The following is an 18050-nucleotide window of genomic DNA, read 5'->3' as shown; positions in this document are numbered from 1 at the left end:
CTGATTTCCGAGAATCAGAACCCACTCGGTGGAACCGAGACTAGACAAGACCTTGTAGGCGTTGATATACGAAGCGGAATTGCGACACTTTGGGACGGGAAGGGGAGGGCTTAAGTAACAACAACAATAACAATGACAAAATCTTCTTTATTGTTGGTACGGTGCTAAGCATTAGTACAGCATATCGTTTTTAATTTTCACGAAACCTATTGAGATGCAAATCATTACCCTCACTTTACAAATTTTAAAAAAACTGAGTTTGGAGAAATAAGTTACTAGTCAGTGATCACTGAAGCTCTAACAAGTGGAGCCTGGATTCAAAGCCAAATCCTCTGATTCCAAACCACAAACTTTAAAACTCTTACACGTTACAGTACTGCTTTTCTCCTTGATAAGAAATCAGAGATTTGGATTTTGAATACACACATTACAACTTATCAGAATACTAGATCTAGTCATCGTGTTTACCACCTTCTTTTATTATGTACTTATTTTTGGCACACCGCCAAAAGGTGAGCAGAAAAAGGTTAGCTCTTCTCATTCCCCTCTTTCTTTGCCTTTTTGTAATCTCAAAACACTTAATCCTGATCTGGTTATGGATGGTAGTTTATAGAAGGGAAGGAATCAGAGTAGAGTTCTGCTGGATTAAGAGGACTGGATTGAATTCTCTTTACTCAGAGGTAACCATCTTTTTATTTTTTATTTTGGCTGTGCTGCACGGCTTGCATGATCTTAGTTCCCTGACTGGGGGTTGAACCTAGGCCCTCTGTCAGTGAAAGGGTGGAGTCCTAACGATTGGATCCTACCACCTTCTTTTATATCTCAATATTCCAATACCTAGGATCCAAGGCACAGTTGTTGAATAAGGTCCACCCCCAGCATGGATTTGAACTTACTACTTTTGACACGAAAGGGGCCATGGTAGTTGTTTCTTCCACTTCACTCATATCTGAGGTGCTCCGCAAGACCTCCTTGCTGGTCTCTGGTGGAGGGGTGTTTGCCTCTCTCTCATAGTAATACTGGATCAACCGCTGAACCCCAGCCTTCAGTGCAGGTTTAAGTGCAGTACCGATTATTAGTCCTGTGGATCCCCTTGACCCTCCAGCCATGGCCATCAGAAGGTCATAACCCAGATCTATAACCCCATCTCGGCCTCGTTCCTTGGCCACGTCCGAGCAGTTCTGAACAGCATAATATATTGCTGTGCCCAGATTGTAGAAGGTTCCCACTCCCGGCAACATCTGGGCTATCTTGTGCACACTCTGCTCCTGCTCCTGCTCACAGTCTTTGATGGAGGGTGATCGTCGGGCTCTCTGTGGGCCTGGGTTCTCTCTAGCCCACAGCTGCAGAGCAGAGGCCAGGGCATCTACTGACACTCTCCTCCCTGTGCTTCTGCTTTTCTCCAGCTCTTGAAGATGTCTGATGAGGGTCTGTGTAGCATTTACACCCCCCTGACGGTACAGCTGAAGCTGCAGGACCTGTACATCACCTTGACAACCAGCTTTGTCCAGGGCGATCATCAGTGCCAGGCTTACCAGAAACCTGGGGAGAGGGGCCATCTGAGTGAAGCCAGGGAGGGATTTGGGAAGAAGGGTCTGGCAAGACAAGGGGTATGAGGAAGTTAAAGAGGATTCCAAGGGTGAAGGAAGATGTAGTAAGACATCCATCTGGTTTCCAGATGAAATGGCATCTGCAGCGTGCAGCAGGAAGCAGCAAAGAAGTAGCTCAACTGGTAACATGATGAGTCTGAGACCATGCAGGTTCGTAACAGAGTGCACTGGAGAGGGGAGAAACCAGAAACATACAAACCGTTTCATTAAGGGCTGTGGTCCAAAAGGAGCCCAGGACTCAGGGCGAACCTCATCTGTTACCTCCAAACTTCTGTTCTTTTTTAGCTAAAGGACTGAGAAACAGGAAACTCAACCCAATTGTTTCCACTTGACCTTCTCCATCTTCAGGTCTTCCTCAGCATGATTTCCACCCATTTACAAGGAGCTCCAAATTACCAAACAGTCCAGTGATTAAGAAGTGAGACTGCCTTGATGGATTTGGTAGCCCCTCGATCCTGTTCTGCTGATTCCTCTGCCCCATGAAGAGAGCAGATATACTGGCTTTCCCCTAGTATCAGTAAGAGATGTAATCTCTGCAAATATTTATTCATCTTTTCTGGCTTCTCAAACTTTGTGCGCTTGTCACACACTTGGCCTCAGTATCTAAAAACTTTGGTATTTGGCATTTACAACCAGTCCCTGTCACGTTCCCACTTTAGCTCATGATAGAAGCTGGGAGATTAAGAATCAGAAGAGATTGGATGTCTATGATTCCCTTTTATTTCTCTTTTCAGTTTAAAAATTAAATTAGCAAGCTACAGTGTCTCATTGGGGATTTAGTACAGGTAGATGAATGAGGAAAAAAGTTCAAATGCTTCTCATGCTGAGATGTATTACAGGCACAGTATATGCTAACTGAAAGAAAAAATGAAAAATGTAATGTGAAATAAGGACTGAGAGCTACTAAGTGGAGAAGGGCAAGGTTAACACCAGCACTGGGATGAAATAGAGTATATCTATCCTAAGTAGGGAGAAGGCAATGGCACCCCACTCCAGTACCCTTGCCTGGAAAATCCCATGGATGGAGGAGCCTGGTAGGCTGCAGTCCATGGGGTCGCTAAGAGTCGGACACGACTGAGTGACTTCACGTTAACTTTTCATTTTTCACTTTCATGCATTGGAGAAGGAAATGGCAACCCACTCCAGTGTTCTTGCCTGGAGAATCCCGGGGACAGGGGAGCCTGGTGGGCTGCCATCTATGGGGTCGCACAGAGTCAGACACGACTGAAGCAACGCAGCAGCAGCAGCAGCAGCAGCAGCAGCATCCTAAGTAGTGTCCAACATTTCTGCCTACTTACTGTGTCCCATCTTATTTATTTATTTGTCTGTGTTTGGTATTTGTTCCAGCACGCAGGATGTTTGTTACATTGTGTGGGCTTCTCTCTAGTTGTGGTGCATAGTTGAAGGTGTATGGGCTTAGTTAACCTGTGGCATGTGGGATCTTAGTGCCCAGACCAGGGATCAAACGTGCTTCCCCTGCATTGGAAGGCAGATTCTTAACCACTGAACCATCAGGGAAGTCCCTGTCCCATCTTTGAACACAGTCCTGGAAGAGCAGACCTGTCTACAATGTGGCATTGAATATCTGAAGTAAAGAATCTGGACAAGTTCCTGAATCAGTTTCTCCATAAAGCACTTCAGAATAGCTGTAGAACATTTTATAAATTATATTGTTGTCACCCATAGACATTGAGAGGCTCTTAACTTGGGGATGTTTTAAGCTTTTTACCTAATTTTCCAACTAGTTCCCAAGACTCATACTGGCATTTCTAGAAGATGGTGATAGCAAAAGCTCTGAATTGTGTTACCAGCAACATGGGAGATGGCTTCTCAGCGAATTCAATCACCATCCAAGTTAACTGGCAGACTAGCCAGCCCAGAGGGTTTTATTCACCATCATTAATAAACCTCTCAAGGTAAGTAGCTGAGTTTTTTATTTATCCAGGCCTCCCTGGTGGTCCCCCAAGATTCCTCAGAATTACTTTAGCATTGCCAGTGCCTTTTCCTTCATTGTGCTTTTTGCTCTCATGGATAAGGGGTTTAGTCCTTTTCTTCCATCTTAACAAGCTGAAGCTGCAGAATGTGAGCCTCAGGTTGTGCAACCAGCCTCTTCCAGAACCACCTCCAAAGCTAAGTTGGATAGGGGCTCAAGCAGAGGGGCTAAGGAGGGGGCCACATGCAGGAGATGCTGGCAGGTTTTAGGATCTGGGAGAGGGATTTGGTTGGAAAGCAGGTTAAGCGGATGCCCAATTTCTGAGATAGACTGCTGGAAGGTCGGGGCCCCTCCCTGGGCATTTTTTGGGAAGGAAGCCACTGGGGACAGCAAGACAAAGAAAAGGAACAGCGCAGCCTGGATCATGGTAGGTCGACAGAACAGCCCTGCTGGAAAGAAACAGGACTCAGAGTGAGAAGTGGGGAAAGGCTTGGGATGAAGAGACTCCAGGACTAGTCAGAGCTTGGAAGTGCCTTGGCCCTTAGAAACTTCAGTTACCCTGAACATACCTCACACCCATAAAGGCTATGGGAGGTCCTCACTGTTTTGAGGAAGAAACAAACCAGAGGAACAAGAAAGTCCAAACATCTTTGCTTTGATATCTTCATGGCTGGAATGACTATTTTGATTTTTTGGTTGTATCCCACTTTCCTCTTTAGCCTAGCCCAAATCACAAGGACCAGAATGCTGATAGCATCCAAAACAGTGAAGGACGTAGCATGTGCAAATATTTATTCATCTCTTTCCAGCCCAGACTTTGTCCTTCTCACCTTTGTCCTATGCTGACAAATATAGGGCCTTTTCTGTTTTTGACCCTGCTACTCCGGCCCCATATCCCTATCGTCCTAAGGTTTTACCCTGGACCTATACATGAGATGAGGGAAATTTCCTCTGTAGATTCTGAAAGGGAGAAGAGGTAAGGTAAAAAGACTGATGATCTCTGGCAAGACTCCCCAAAACATTTAATAAGTTCTCATTAACAGGATACACTGGGTGAAGTTCTGGGAAACTGAAAATATTGGTAAGTTGAATGAAATCAGTACAACTTTCACTTCTCACTTTTCTAATTTTAATGGGAAACATAAAAAAAATCTATTCATCATCTGGGTAGTAACTCTTTCCATATCTAACCAATACTCCAAAAATTGGGAGTTTAGGTTTAAGCAGTTTCCTCTAGGGTTTAGCAGTAAAGATGGTATCTGATGCCTTCTGAAACTAGTACAGGTTTCTACATATGGTTGCGGTAAAAAGTTTCCTTGGTGTTGTCACTCACTTCTGATAGATAACCAAAAGGAACAGGCCAGAGGGAGGGGCTCAGGGTCCTTCCCTCTATTTATTTTATTTCTCTTAGTTCCCAAAAGTGGCCCCTGACGACTAAGAGCAGATAGAAGAAAGAAGAGGGGTTGGTCTGTACAGATACACTACCAAAACTGTAGGAAGCAAGAACGAGGTGCAAAGGGAGGGATCCAGCGCTACCTGAAGTTGTTGTTGTTGTTTAGTCACTAAGTTGTGTCTGACTCTTTGCAACCCCATGGACTGTAGCCTGCCAGGCTCCTTCTGTCAATGGGATTTCCCAGGCAAGAATACTGGAGTTGGTTGCCATTTCCTTCTCCAGGGAATCTTCCTGACCTGGGGATCATTGATGCCACATCTCCTGCCTTGGTAGGTGGATTCTTTATCACTGAGCCACCAGGAAAGTCCAGTTACCTGAATTTGCATGTGAGCATGCTAAGTCAATTCAGTCGTGTCCAACTCTTTACGACCCTATGGACCATAGCCCGCCAGGCTCCTTTGCCCCTGGAATTCTCCAGCCAAGAATACTGGAGTGGGTTGCCATTCCATCTCCCAACGGGTCTTCCTAACCCAGGGATTGAACCTGCATTTCTTACATCTCCTGCATTGGCATGCAGGTTCTTTACCACTAGATAGACCTTGAGAGCAATTTGCTAAATGAAATGTCAGACTCAGAAAGACATGTACCTCATGATGTCACTTATGTGTGGAATCTTTTAAGAAAAATTGAACTCACAGATACAAAGAACAGATTGGTAGTTGCCAGGAGGTGGGGACTGAGCAAAATGGGTAGAGGAAGTCAAAAGGCACAAACTTCCAGTTAGAAAAGTCCTAGGGATGTGATGTACAACATGGTGAGTATAGTTAATAATACTGTATTGTATATTTGAAAGTTGCTAAAAGAATAGACCTTAAAAATTCTCATCACAAGAAAAAAGTCATAACTATACTTGGTGATGGATGTTAAATAGATTTATTGTGGTGATTGCTTTGCAATATATACAAATATCAAATCATTATGTTGTACATCTGCAACTAATATGTCAATTACATCTCAATAAAAAGAAGAAACAAAAATGGGGATATTAATACTTGTTTTACAGAAACAAAAAGGACTTTAAGAGAATATCATGAATAGGTGTGGGCTTCCCAGGTAGCACTAGTGGTAGAGAACCCAGGTGCCAATGCAGGAGATGCAAGAGACTTGGGTTTGATCCCTGGGTCAGGTAGGTTCACTGGAGTAAGGCATGGCAACCCACTCCAGTATTCTTGCCTGGAGAATCCCATAGACAGGAGCCTGGAGGGCTACAGTCCATAGTGTTGCAGAGTCAGACTTAGCATATGTGGATGCATGAATAAGTATATGCTAATGAGTTGTATAATCTAGAGAAAATGGATAAGTTGCTAGAAACACACAATGTACCACGACTGAATCATGAAGTAATAGAAAATTTGAATATATCTTTAATTAGTAGGGAGATTGACTCAGTAACCAAAATTTTCCTAATATAGAAAAGCCCCAGACAAAATGGCTTTATAGGTGAATTCTACCAAACATTTGCGGGTTTTCTTTTTCATTCCTTTTTTTCCTGCTAAACATTTGAAGAAGAATTAACACCACTCCTTTTCAGACTCTTTCAGTATATCAAAGAGGAGAGACATTTCAAACTAATTCTAGGTCACCAGTATTACCCTGATATCTGAGCTAGACAAAGACCCTACAAGGAGCGAAAACTACAGAAAACATATTTCATAAGACTATGAATGCAAAATTCTAGCATGTTGAATTTGGCAGCATATTAAGAGCGTTATACAACATTATCAGGCAGGATTTATTTCTAGAATGTAAGAGTGGGTCAATATGTAAAAATCAATCAGTATAATTCACTACATTAACAGAATGAAGGAGAAAAATGACATGATCATATCAATTGATGTAGAGAAGCGTCTTACATCAATAAAATATAAATAGGAAAAAGCTTGCTCAATAACAAAGGCTATATATGAAAAACCCACAGCTAACATCATATTCAATGGTAAAAAGACTGAAAGTTTTTCCTCTAAGATCAGGAACAGACAAAGATGTTTGTTTATGCCATTTTTACTCAACATAGTGTCAGATATTCTATCCAGTGCAATTATGCAAGGAAAAGAAAACAAGACATCCAAATTGGAAAGAAAAAAGCAAAATTATCTGTTTGCAGAAGACATGATCATATATGTAGAAAACCCTAAATAGTTGCACCACACACACACACAAACTTATTAGAATTAATAAGCAAATTAAGCAAAATTACAGGATACAAAATCAACACCTCAAATTAGTTGCATTTCTATACCCTAACAATGAAAAACATGGAAAAATGAAATTAAGAGAGAAAACAATTTTTTTACACCAAACTTTTTTTTACAACATCATCAAAAAGAGTAAAATAATTAGGAGTAAACAAAGGAGGCAAAAAAAAAAAAAAAAAAAACTTATACACTGAAAACTACAAAACATTGCTGACAGAAATTAAATAGGCATAAATAAACAGAAAGCTATCACACCCATGGACTGGAAGACTTAATACTGTTAAGATATCAATACTACCCAAAGAGACTAACAAATCTGATGCAATCTCTACCAAAATCCTAGTGATGTTTTTTGTAAAGTAGAGAAACCATCCTAATATTCACATGGAATTTCAAGAGACATTGAATAGCCAAAACAATCTTGAAAAAGAAAATAAACTTGGAGAACTTGTTTCCTGATTTCAGAACTTATTACAAAGCTGCTGCTGCTGCTGCTAAGTCACTTCAGTCGTGTCCGACTCTGCGACCCCGTAGAGGGCAACCCACCAGGCTCCCCCGTCCCTGGGATTCTACAGGCAAGAACACTGGATCAGGTTGCCATTTCCTTCTCCAAGGCATGAAAGTGAAAAGTGAAAGTGAAGTCGTTCAGTTGTGTCTGACTCTTCTCGACCCCATGGACTGCAGCCCACCAGGCTCCTCCATCCATGGGATTTTCCAGGCAAGAGTACTAGAGTGGGGTGCCATTGCCCTCTCCGTATTACAAAGCTACATCACTACAAAGAAGAAAGCAAATTTGGTGATCAAAAAGAAGTCAGTAAAATAAAAATGAAGTGGTTCCTGAAAATTTTAAAAAAGCTATAGTACTCAAAACAGTGTGGTACTACATAATGACAGGTACCACACAGGAGCCATTCTTCCAGGCCAATCAAAGTCACATTTGTGTGCTTTCATAAGCAGCTGAGCTGCAGGTAGAGAATAATCCTCTTCTTAAAAATGAAGATACCAACTAGGATACACGACTCAACACGGCTTGCCTCCTAAGAGAATATGCTTGGGCAAGTGAAAGCATTTCTTGAAAATAATTCTAGGTTAGCCCTAACAGATAACTGAATGAGAGACTTTGCTTAACGTATTGGAAACTTATAAAAATCAATGAGAAAAACAAAAGAAAGTTTCAGTTTAAAAAATAAACTAGGAACAAAACTTGCAAAAACACACAAAAACCGGTATGGTATAGGTATAGAAATAGAGATATAGACTAATGGAATAGAACAGAGAACCCAGAAGTAAATCTTTGCTTATGTAGTTAAATAATTTTTTACAAGTGCATTGAAAGCATTGAATGAGATATATGGTGCTGAGACAACTGAATATTCACATGCAAAAGAATGAAGTTTGACCCTTCCCTTATATTATATACAAAAATTAACTCAGGATGGTTTAAAGGCACTTCCCTGGTGGTCCAGAGGCTAAGACTCTGCGCTCCCAACAAAGGGTGTCTGGGTTTGATCCCTGGTCCCACATCCTGCATCTAAAGCCCTTGCATGCTACAAGGAAGATTGAAGATCCAGTCAGTGTGCTGCAACTAAAATCTGGCCCAGCCTAAAGAAATAAAAATATTTTAAAAAAGAATGGATTAAAGACTTAAACATAACTAAAACCGCACAATTCTTAGAAGAAAACATTGGAAAAAAAATCTTCATGACATCATATTTGGTAATGATTTCTTGGGTGTGACACTAAAAGCACAGGTAAAAAAAGAAAAATAGATAAATTAGACTTCATAACAACTTAAAAGTAATAAACTTTTAAAACTTTTGTGCATCCAAAGACACTAACAACAGAGTGAAAAAGTAACCCACAGGATGGGAGAAACTATTCGCATAAAGTTTAGCTGATGAGGGGTTAATATTCAGAATATATAAAGATCTCCTACAACTTAACAACGAATAATTCAATTTAAAAATGTGCAAAGTGAGGATTCCCAAGTGGTTCGGTGGTAAAGAATCTGCCTGCCAATACAGGGACACAGGAGATGCAGTTTCGATCCCTGTGTCAGGAAGATCCCCTGGAACAGGAAATGGCAACCCACTCCAATATTCTTGCCTGAAAAATGCCATGGATGGAGGAGCCTGGAAGGCTGCAGTACATGCGATCACAAAGAGTCGGACATGACGGAGCACACACATATCACACCATAAGATTGCTTCTAGCATTAAAAAAAAATAATGTGCGAAGGAGAATTCTTTGGAGGTCCAGTGGTTGGATCTCTGGTGGAGGAACTAAGGTCCTGCAAGATGAGTGGTGCGGCCAAAAATAAGGGGAAGGGACTTGAATAGACATTTCTCCAGAAAAGACATACAAATGGCCAGTAAGCACATTAAATATGTTCAACATTATTAATCATTAGGAAAATGCTAATCAAAACCACAGTGAAAGACTATTTCACTCAATCTAAAAGTCTGTCACAAACGGGTGAACAAAATGTGGTACATATGTACAATGGGATAAAAAGTAGGAAATTTGTAACATTGATGAACCTTGAGGTCTGTGTGCTCAGTTGCATCCAACTCTTTGTGACCCCATGGACTGTAGGGGTCCATGGACCCCAGGACCCCATGGACCCCAGGCTGCTCCGTCCATGGGATTTTCCAAGCAAAAATACTGGAGTGGGTTGCTAGTTCCTACTCCAGGGGATCTTCCCAACTCAGGGATCGAACCCACATCTCTTGAGTCTCCTGCCTTGGCAGGTGCATTCTTTACCAATGAACCACCAGGGAAGTCCCTGAGCTGAGTCTTGAAGGCGGAAGTTTAATCTGGAGGGCAGGTAGAGGACATGACAAAGCATTTAGAGAAAAAGCCTGCTTTTGAAGAATGAAAAGTAGTCCAAGATGAAGATAACTCCAATATAAAGTAGGTATGTGGGTGGCATGGTCCCAAGGCTGCCAAGGTTAAAGACCAGACACACTCAGAGGCTCTGGACTCTGTCTTAAAAGCAGTGGGGGAACTATCAAGTGCTCTGGACAGGAAAGTGAAAGGATCAAACCTATGTTTTAGAAAGATAAATGTGCAAGGGTACTCAGTCATGTCCACCTCTTTGCCACCCTCTGGACTTTATCCCACCCGGCTCCTCTGTCCACAGGATTTCCCAGGCGAGAATATTGGAGTGGGTTGCCATTCCCTTCTCCAGGTATATTCTCAACCCAGGGATTGAACCCTGGGGCTCCAGCATTGCAGGAAGATTCTTTACCACTGAGCCACTTGGGAAGCCCAGATCACTCAAGAGGGAGTGTGAAAGATGAACTTAGGAGAAGGGGAGATAGAAGAGAGGAAAACAAGCAGGACAGCTGCCACAGGAATCTCAATCAGAGATGACAAACAGCAATGACCAGGAAGAGATCTAGAGGAGTCAAAGTTATAGAAACTTTGGATGGTTTCTATATAAGGGTGGTGGTTGGGGGCTGAGGGGAGGAGGAAATGGGGAGTTAATGTTTAATGGGTAGATTCGCAGTTTTGCAAGATGAGAAAGTTCTGGAGATGGAATGCACAGCAACGTGAACACAGTTCATAGTTACAGGCCAGCTATTGAACTGTTCACTTAGAAATGGTTAAGATGGCAAATTTTATGATATGTGTGTTTTTTGTTTTTTTTTTTTTTTACCACAATTGAAAAAAAAAAAAACCTAAACTGGGAATTTCTTGGTAGTCCAATGGTTAAGACTGGGTACTTTCACTGCCATGGGCTCAGGTTCAATTGCTGGTCAGGGAATTAAAATCCCACAAGCTGCGTAGCGTGGCTTAAAAAAAAAAGTAAACTAAAAAAAGAGGAAGCAAGAAAATTATTTTCTTTAGTTTTAAGTTCCTTTTTTATAATGAAGAGGACATTTTTTTTTCAAATTGAGTAGACTCACAGGATACCAGAAAATAGGTGAAAAAAGACCCATACTTAATATATGAGTGTTCCAGGGCCACCATAACAAAATACCATAGACGGGATGATTTAAACAAAAGGAATTTATTTCTCTTTCTCATGACCTGGAGGCTAAAAGTCCAAGGTCAAGATGTTGGCAGGTTTGGTTAATTCTGAAACCTCTCTCCTTGGCTTGCAGATGGCTGCTGTCTTGCTGTCCCACACATGGCCTTTCCTCTATGTATGTGCATTTTTGGTGTCTCTTCCACTTCTTATGACACCAGTCCCATTGGGTTACAGTCCCACTCTTATAATCTCACTTAACCTTAATGGTTAATGGCCCTCTGCCCTCTCCTTAAAGACCCTCTGAGCAAATACAGTCACATTTTGGGTTAGGACTTCAATCTATAAATTTTGTTATAAATGGTTCAGTTTATAACACTTAGAGACATTATCATGTAATACCAAGAATAAAAACTATGAATAAGAATTTAAAACATGGAAAGAAAATTCAGTTTCTCAGTTATACCACCCACATTTCAAGCACCCAGTAGACACATCGGGCTTGTGTCCACCATATTAGACAGCACAGATAGAGAATATTTCTATCTTCCCTCAAGTTTCTGTTGGGTAGCAGTGGTCTGAAAATTGTGGAAGAATTCATAAAACCCCTAAGACTGCATTTTAATATATCCCTCGGTTCCTCTTCCCTACCTTAATCAGACAGATCATCCTGGTCCCAACTATCTGAAATTTCAACAAGGACTGGTAAGATTTATGTCACCTCTGATTTTCAATGTGTGGATTAGCACATTGATGAAAGACTTGCCGGCCTGGCAGCATTCTTGCTCCTGGGGCCACCTGATCGTTGGGAAATCTCAATTTATTGCAATACCCAGAGTCTGAAGTAATAAAGCAAACATGTATATGTCTTACGGAGTCATATGATTTTATGATGAAAGGAAAAACTTTTTGTTTGTTTAAGGTAAGAGGATTCTCTTTACTTAGCATGAATACTGATAGACTGACATAATCATAGTTGACTCATTCCATTCCATACCTGAGGATTAGGATAAGGGAGTCAGTGACAATTTTAAATTCAGTTTAATTCCTTCTGTGCATAACCTCTGTATTTATGTAAAGCATAAGGTTACTAGGAAAAGTATCTAAGTCATGGCCCATGAATAAGGCTCCAAATGAGTAGGAGTTGAGATCACTTCTTCAAGAGTCTTGTCCTCTGAGGCCTTAATTGTCATTTGTCACTTCTGGGTGATTCACATCTGTGCTGCCTCCCAAGCCCTCCTCCCTAGTCTCTAATAGAGGGGTATTTGTCTCTTTTTCATAGTAATACTAGATCAGCTACTGAATCCCAGATTTCACTGCAGATTTAAGCACAGAGCTCACCAATAGCCCCTGGTCCCCCAACAACCTGGGCATGATCTATGGCCCCAGGTCTATGGCCCCATCTCAGCCTCACTCTTCGGGTCTGTTGTAGTTCTGAGCAGCAGAGTACAAAGCTATGTTTGACTTTGTAGATTCCCACTCCTGGTGACAGCTAGACTACATTGTACATATGCTGCTCTTGCTCTTATTAACTTTCTAGAGTAGAGAAGGCACATCTTTCTCTCCTGGATAAGGCTGAACCCTGCCTAACAACTGCAGTACAGAGACCAGAGCACTCCCTGGGAGGCCTCTCCCTGAGCTACTGTCCATCTGGCACCTTGTTTTTGGTTGGAAAAAAACTTACTTGGCTTTCATGTCATCCAGGTTATAAAGGTGAAACTGCAGGGGCTAGGGATCAGCCTGGTGATCAGCTTGCTCCAGGGACATTCTTGGCAGAGGACAAAAGGGGTAAGGTCAGGCAGGGACTTTGGGAGTAGAGCCTGGCAGAGCTAGGAGTCTCCAGAGGGTGGCTGGATCCCCAGAGATGAGGAAAAAGATACCAGGGTCTTTTCTGGGCTCTACATGAAGTGAGAACCACAGGGTAGAGCAGGAGGCACTCAAGGAGCAGGTCACGATGGGTCTCAGTGGTGCTTAGCCAGATCAGACCACACTAGAGTGGAAGACAGCATTCACACTGTTTCCTCTAGGCTGTGGTCCGAAGGAGCCCAGGGTTCAGTTGGAAGACATCTTGCCCATCAATTCACAGCCTCCCTTCCTTTTCAGTTTGGGGCCAGGGAGTAGAGAATGGGACTCAGTTGCTCTTTTTGGTCTCCCCATCCAGATTACCAGGGGCTTTTTCTGCTTTATGTGGGCTCATTCCATAAAGGTATAGGGCCCCAAACTACCGCACAATCCAGTCACCAAGAAGTGAAACCACTCTGGTAGGTCTAAACTCACTCTGCCCAGTTCTCCATCCCATGAGGAGGAAAGTTGGTTGCTTTTCCCAACAATCAGCAAGGGACATGCCCTCTACAAATATTTGCCCATTTGTATTGACTGCTCAAACCTTGTCCCTCTGTTACATACTCAGTCTCAAAATGCATTGGCACTTCCTGTGGGTCCTGCCACATTCTACCTCCAGCTCACAAAAGAAGCTATGGAAGGAATTCCCTGGTGGTCCAGTGGTTAAGTCAGGAAAACAAGATCCCGTGTGATGCAACACCAAAAAAAAAAAAAAAAAAAGCTGTGGAGACACAGAGTTAAAAGAGATCAAATAACTGTGATTCTGATCTAGAAGCAACATTTAATTTCGCTCTTCAGTTTAAAAATGAACACAAACAAGTTACAGCATCCAGTTGGGAATTAGAAAGTAAAGGGTAGATAAATGGGGAAAGATTACAATATCCTTCATGTCTAGTACGTAATACATCCCCAGTACCTGACAAAGAGAAATTGGGGGAAAAAATAGAGACTAGGACTTATTAAGAGAGGGGGCAAAACTGACTCTGGTCACATGGCTTTTAGCATTGGGATCACACGAATAGATGCTTCTGCCCTAAGCTGTCTCAACATTTCTAACTACCTGTTGTGCCCAGTCCTCGTACATGATCCTATCAGAGACATTTGAGAAAGGAAATAGGGTGCCTTGGAGGCCTTCCTTATCCGAAAATATTCTGGACTTGCGTCTTTATGAATTCCACTACAATGTGCATCAGAATGGTCATGGAACGCTTGATAAAGTACAGCTGATCTTGCATAGGCATTGTGAAGTCTTTCATCTCAGGGCTGTTCACTAGCTGGTTGCTTACTGCTTGCAAATACTCCCAGGACTCATCCGTGCATTTCTGGGTGACGTCAGTGGCAGCAGCCTTAAACTCTTTTACCAGTTCAGTGTTAGGGAGCTTCTCAGCAAATTCAGCTATCATTTTTGCTGTCTCATAGAGCACCCACCTATCTTCCTGCCTACATGCCTCCGGAAGGGTAACTGAGCGCTGCGCCCGCCTAAGCTCCCCTGGAGATCTGCCCAGATCCTTCAGAATGACCTTAACTTGGCCAGTCCCTTCTCCTTCATTGTGCTTTTTGCTCTCACGGATGAGGGTTTCAGTGGTGTCCTTTCCTCCTATCTTAACAAGCTGGAGCTGCAGAATGTGAGCCTCAGTTGTGCAACCAATCTCTTCCAAGACCACCTCCAGAGCTAAGTTGGATAGGTACTCAGGCAGAGGGGCTAAGGAGGGGGCCACATGCAAGAGATCTTGGCAAGTTTTAGGGTCTGGTAGAAGGATTTGGTTGGAGAGCAGGTTCAAAGGATGCCCAATTTCTGAGATAGATGGCTGGAAGGTCAGGACCCCTTCCTGGGCATTTCTTGGGAAGGCAGCCACTGGGGACATCAAGACACAGCAAAGGAGCAGCACAGCCCGCATCATGGTGGGACAGCAGAACAGCCCTGCTGGAAAGAAGCAGTGCTCAGACTGGAAAGTGGGCAAAGGCTTGGGATGAAGAGACTCCAGGACTGGTCAGACATCAGAAGTGTCTCAGCCCTTGGAAACTTCAGTCGCCCTGGACGTCAGAACTTACGGGCTGTAGGAAATACTTACCTGCTCTTGGAAAAAAAAGAAGCCAGAGGAATGAGATGATCTGAACACGTCCTTTGCCTCCGTGCCTCTCTTGATCTGAATGACCGCTTTCTAGATCTGACCTCTTTATCTCAGTGAAAACAGTTGACCCCTCTGAAAACCTCAGTTGACCTCACAGAAAACAGTGAAGGACACAACCTTCACAAATATTTATCTGCCTCTTCTTAGTTCAGGCTTTGCCCTTACCTTTGCCCCGAAGCTGAAATCAGGTTTCTCCCTCTGTGAATACTGCCCCATCTCCCTCTCACCTTAGGACTTCTCTAGACCTAAACTTAGATCAGGAAAATTTCCTCTGTGTCTTCTGGGGAAGAGGGAGGTGAAAGGCAGCGATGCCAGTGATTTCTGGATAGGAGACACCAAAATAGTTCTTTTATTTTTTATTTTCTATTTGAAGTATAGTTGATTTACAATGTTGTGTTAGTTTCAGGTGTATAGCAAAGTGATTCAGATATATATATCTGAATTATACATATATTTTTCAGATTCCTTTCCATTATGGATTATTACAAGATATTGAATACAGTTCTCTCTGCTATACAGTAGGTACTTGTTTATCTATTTTAACATAGAGTAGCGTGTATCTGTTAATCCTAAACTCCTAATTTATCCACTCCTACCTTACAGTTTCCCTTTTGGTAACTGTAAGTTTGCCCCAAAATACTTCTTATTCAATGGACTTAATAGGTAGAGAAATAGAACAATAGAATCCACCAGCAAGTCAGACCAAATAAGAGCAACTTCTCAGTTTTTACATTAATTCCAGTGTAGTTCCTTAATTAAACGTGTGTTACCTTAATATCCCTTTCTAAGCCAATATAAAAATATAAGGAATTGGGCTTCATTTCTCATCCAGGGGTCTAGGAGAGAAACTGCAGTCTGAACAATAAGGAATGATGGCATATGGTGCCTCCTAAAACTGGTACAAAGCCCACGTGTGATCATGGCATCAAGGTTTCTCTCTGGTTCCATAACCCACCACAGCACACAGCTAAAGGGAACCGATCAATGAAGGGATCCCAGGTCCCCCCTCCTATCTTATTTACTCCTCTCAGTCCCAGGAGGGCCCCCTAATAAGTGAGAAGAAATCAATCCTAGAATAAGAGAAGTCGGGGAGCTACAGGGACACATTCCTAAAACTGGGAGAACCAGATGTAGAGATATCCAACACTGTTGCCTGAAATTCTTGGACCCTAAGTCCACAGGGAACCTCAAGAATCTACTTCTTCTGTACAGCTGTTAGATCTTTGGATCCTGCCAAATTCTCCCATTTCTGGCTTGAGTTCCCCATCTGTGACTGGACCTCCAGTACTACAATCAGGTCATCCTCAATATGACAATTACTGTTCCTTGAAATTGCTTGCCTTTCCAACTCTGGTGTCTTGGGAATGACAGGGGAGACAGAATGTGTAAATGTGTAGGGGATGGAGAGTGGTGGTTCATTTGTCTCCAGGACTGAGGAGAGCAATGATAGAGGAAGACAAAGTCTGGTCCCTCCAATCAGACTCCCTACCTATGCTCCTGTCCTCATCTGCTACCTGTTCCTCATCAGTTCCCATTAGCTATCACTCCTTGAGTGATGGGTTTTTTTGTTGTTTTAATTAAGTTTATTTTGGGGAATTCTCTGGCTGTCCAGTGGTTAGAACTCCAGACTTCCACTGAAGAGAGCACGGGTTCAATCCCTAGTTGGGGAACTAAGATCCTGCACATCACATAACGTGGTCAGTAAAATAAAATAAAATGGCTCAAGAAATTGAGTAAAAAAAAGTTTATTTTAGTAGAAAAATTGAGCAAGAACTACAGAATTTCCAAATATTCCCTCTTCCCCAGCCCCCAAGTTTCCCTATTTTTAACATCTTCTACTGGTATGGTACCTTAGCTACATTTGATAGTTATATTATTTAAAACGTTATGTATTATTACCTACGTCCATAGTTTACATTATGGTTCAGTTCTTTGCATTTGCACAGTTCTATCATACCAAATGTATGTCATAAAACTTTACAGTATCATACAGAATACTTACACTGTCCTAAAAATCTTGGGTGCTGTTTTCAGTTGCCAATCCCTATCACACTGGTCTCCCATCAGAGTAACTTCACCAGCCCCCTAGACCAGCATGGCTGGGACCTAAGTAAGCAGTAGTGGTCTTGCTATTATCCCTTGGGGACCCCGGACCTGCTCTCTTTTTGCTGGCTAACAGGAAGGCCCTAGGGCCTTGCCCTAAAGAGACTTCGGGTTCCACACTGGCTGAAGCTTTCTTCCTCCTCTGGGTGACTCAAAGAAGCATCTAAAATACTCAGGGTTCAGCATATGTGGACTCCACAGGAAGTTTTCCTATAGGGTCAGAGAAGTTGAAAATGCAGTAGAGTGAAAGAACCAGCTTGTTCTTTCTAGATCACCAGATTGTTAGTATTAAGGACTATTTTATGCTTAATTCTGCATGGGTGAAGATCAGTAAGCATGGTGACTCATATGTGAAGTGAAAGTCACTCAGTCGTGTCCAACTTTTTGCCACCCTATGGACTATACAGACCATGCAATTCTCCAGGCCAGAATACTGGAGTGGATAGCCTTTCCCTTCTCCAGATCTTCCCAACACAAGGATTGAACCCAGGTCTCCTGTATTGCAGGTGGATTCTTTACCAGCTGAGCCACAAGGGAAGCTCATTGTTTACCTAAGTGAAAGTGAAGTCGCTCAGTCGTGTCCAATTCTTTGCGACCCTATGGACACTAGGCTCCTCTGTCCATGGGATTTTCTAGGCAAGAGTACTGGAGTGGGTTGCCATTTCCTTCTCCAGGGAATCTTCCCAACCCAGGGATCAAACCCAGGACTCCTGCATTGTAGACAGACGCTTTACCGTCTGAGCCACCAGGGAATTGTTTACCTAGGCCTCTCCCTAATCTGAATAGTTATTTCCTGAATCTCACTTCTA

At 42.5% G+C, this 18050-nt stretch overlaps 1 protein-coding gene across 2 annotated transcripts; it reads right to left on the bottom strand.

Annotated features, from left to right (window-relative positions):
* Positions 1-127: 127 nt before the first annotated feature.
* APOF (apolipoprotein F) lies at positions 128-15223 on the bottom strand. 2 transcript variants are annotated; one of them, XR_011566632.1, is made up of 3 exons: positions 15079-15223; positions 1872-14930; positions 1640-1777 (listed from the first exon to the last, which is right to left on the bottom strand). XR_011566632.1 is itself a non-coding variant. In XM_070789498.1 (2 exons), exons 1-2 carry the CDS (start codon positions 2089-2091, stop codon positions 816-818), a joined length of 1047 nt encoding a protein of 348 aa, XP_070645599.1. In that variant the 5' UTR covers positions 2092-2157; the 3' UTR covers positions 128-815. The 2 variants fall into 2 exon arrangements, 1 of the variants encoding a protein (XP_070645599.1); XM_070789498.1 differs by lacking the exon at positions 15079-15223 and having other exon boundaries at positions 128-1777; positions 2007-2157.
* Positions 15224-18050: the final 2827 nt, after the last annotated feature.

Source organism: Bos indicus, chromosome 5, assembly GCF_029378745.1.
Source record: "Bos indicus isolate NIAB-ARS_2022 breed Sahiwal x Tharparkar chromosome 5, NIAB-ARS_B.indTharparkar_mat_pri_1.0, whole genome shotgun sequence".
Lineage (NCBI taxonomy): Eukaryota > Metazoa > Chordata > Mammalia > Artiodactyla > Bovidae > Bos > Bos indicus.
This window is presented reverse-complemented; position numbering and strand designations above follow the sequence as displayed.

Excerpts from the sequence above, each read along its gene's own strand:
- APOF (XM_070789498.1), bottom strand. The coding sequence starts at position 2,091 with ATGGGGCAGAGGAATCAGCAGAACAGGATCGAGGGGCTACCAAATCCA. Across the intron at positions 1,778-2,006 it reads CTTAATCACTGGACTGTTTG|TGCACTCTGTTACGAACCTG; the intron begins GTAATTTGGAGC and ends TCCCCTCTCCAG.